The sequence below is a fragment of the Terrapene carolina genome, unplaced genomic scaffold (assembly GCF_002925995.2).
Source record: "Terrapene carolina triunguis isolate 2854851 unplaced genomic scaffold, T_m_triunguis-2.0 Scaffold38, whole genome shotgun sequence".
NCBI lineage: Eukaryota > Metazoa > Chordata > Testudines > Emydidae > Terrapene > Terrapene triunguis.
In genome coordinates, this window is record NW_020664389.1 from 14,137,163 (window position 1) to 14,139,968 (window position 2,806).

At 39.5% G+C, this 2,806-nt stretch overlaps 1 protein-coding gene across 1 annotated transcript; it reads left to right on the plus strand.

Annotated features, from left to right (window-relative positions):
- The first annotated feature begins 1,319 nt into the window (after positions 1-1,319).
- Positions 1,320-2,414, plus strand: HTR1F (5-hydroxytryptamine receptor 1F). The gene has a single exon (XM_024218797.1). The coding sequence runs from the start codon at positions 1,320-1,322 to the stop codon at positions 2,412-2,414; it is 1,095 nt and encodes a 364-aa protein (XP_024074565.1).
- The last annotated feature ends 392 nt before the right edge of the window (positions 2,415-2,806 follow it).

Genomic DNA, 2,806 nt, shown 5'->3' on the forward strand with positions numbered 1-2,806 from the left:
GCAGGTATTAAACTATCCACATAAGCCTGTGCAAGATGGGACCAGTAGAGAAGCATATGCAGTGCTGTTTTGGTAAGGAGACATTATACTGTCACTATGCTCCCATAAAGCTCCTGTAGTATGTTCTCAGTGCAAATCTAGCAGGAAGAATGCACAGCCTGTCATCTAAGGAAACCCAGGCACCATTTCTGTGAATCTACCTATGCCACTTTTCTTAATGCTATATCTATCTCATACTCCAGTGGCTCCTACATAAACCGTGCCATACCTTTCAAAACCTATTAATCAAGATTCATTACTTCCAAATTGCTTTTTGCTAGCTGGTAATTTAGTAGTAATATCAGGCAGTCTGAAATGCATAAGATAATTGACTATGTTGGATAGTTAAGGCTTTCTAAGGTAAGACCAGCTGCTGGACATCGTCAAGCCAGGTTCTCTCACAAATTCTCTCACCAAGCAATATATTGAGAAAACAGCTCTTAAAAGCAATTCAATGAGTTTTGTTCAACTAAAATAACTACACTTTATTTCAGTAGTAAGTCCCTAAAAGATTACTAGCCCCATAACATTTCTCCTGCTAATTACTGTTGCTTCAGAAGGTTTTAACATAATATTGGTGTGATGGTGAAGGAAAAATGTTTCTGTTCATTTAACATGAATTGGGAGTTTATATATTTTTAAAGGGAGAGATGAATCACTATGTTTAAAGTATGAACTATTCATATATATGCCAATTTTCTGTTCATAATTTAGGTGCTTTTGAAAACTGTACCCACCCTAAAGTAGGTTTTAAAACATATTTAAGTGCAATATATTTTCCTTGCTAAATTTCCTCCTGCACAACTTCTAATAGTATGTAAACTAACCCTTGTTTACTTTTATGTGAGGATATGGTTTATGTCTGAGCTCAGAAAACCTAGGGGGCTTTCAATGGGACATTGGGCATATCTGCAGCTGAGCTGGAAAGTGTGATTTCCAGCTTGCAAAGACATTCCCCCTCTCTCTGATCAAGGTAGCACACTAAAAATGAAGCGTATCTGCAGCGGTAGAAGAGGTAGCTGCCCAATTAAGCGCCTCTGGTCTTGGTTGGGATTGTACTCAGGGCAGTTAGCTGCTCCTGCCACCACAGCTACACTCAGTCAGACCTTCCAGCTCCAGTGTAGACCTACAGATTCCTAAGTCACTTTTGTAAATGGGACTTAGGCACCTTTGAAAATGTTGCCTGTTGTCTTTCCTGAAGACTTATGGCACACTTTCTAAATTATGTTTCCTTTTCCACAGGTGTCTTCCTTGGTTAAACATCACCTTTAAAAGGAAACATGGATCCCATAAACTCAACTGAACAAAATTACACATCAGAAGAACTATTTAAAACAGTGACATCAAAGATTCTTGTTTCAGTTACTCTTTCTGTGCTGGCATTAATGACAACGGCCATCAATTCTCTAGTGATGACTGCAATAATTGTGACAAAGAAGCTCCATCACCCTGCCAACTATTTAATCTGCTCCCTTGCAGTGACTGATTTTCTAGTTGCAGTCCTAGTGATGCCCTTCAGCATTATGTATATTATGAAGGAGACTTGGATCATGGGACAAATAATGTGTGACGTTTGGCTGAGCGTTGACATTATGTGCTGTACCTGTTCTATCTTGCATCTCTCTGCTATTGCTTTGGATCGGTACCGAGCAATCACAGATGCTGTGGAGTATGCTAGGAAACGAACACCAAAACACGCAGGCATCATGATTGCAGTGGTGTGGATCATATCCATTTTTATCTCCATGCCTCCTTTGTTCTGGCGACACCAGACAACCAGCAAGGATGATGAATGCATCATCAAACACGACCACATAGCTTTCACTATTTACTGCACATTTGGAGCCTTTTACATCCCACTGGCATTGATTCTGATCCTTTATTATAAAATCTACAAAGCAGCAAAGACATTTCACAGAAGGAGCGTAAGCCGCATTGTAAGAGAGGAAGTAAATGGACAAGTCCTCTTGGAACCGGGTGAGAGAAGCACCAAATTGGCTTTGACGCACTACACAACAGATAAAACATCTGATCCCTCAGCAGACTTGGATAAAATCCATATCACAGTGCGAAGCCCTAAGTCCGAGTCCAAGCAAGAGAAAACCTGGAAAAAACAAAGAATCTCTAGCACGAGAGAACGAAAGGCAGCAACTACCCTGGGCTTGATTTTGGGCGCATTTGTGATCTGCTGGCTCCCATTTTTTGTAAAGGAAGTTGTTGTTAACACCTGTGAAAGATGTCACATTTCAGAAGAAATGTCCAATTTCCTCACATGGCTGGGATACATCAATTCTCTTATTAACCCACTAATCTATACAATCTTTAATGAAGACTTCAAGAAAGCATTTCAGAAGCTTGTGCAATGCAAGCAATGACCGAGTATTTGTTCTTATAATACTGAACCTGAAAAGTGATTTTTTTAAAAATATATATAATTTATAAGACTTCTAAAAAGAGACATTTTGTTGCGTTTAGGAAAGACATACACATACCCTTGTATTAGTTACACCTTGCTATGCAAGTTGTAGAGACAGATTCTTTGTGGTCAATGTTGTGCTGGAAAAGGAGAGGTTTCATACACAGTATGACCCCAATCCTGTATAGAGACTTATGCAGCTGCTTAGCTTTAAGCACACAAGTAGTCTTAGTAAACACTTATATGCTTAAAATTGAGCTCATTCATAAGTCTTTGCAGGATCGGGGCCTAAAACATCACTCGCCGATCATACTACAAGGCTAAATGCTGCGTTGCTTTGCTTAGGCAAAA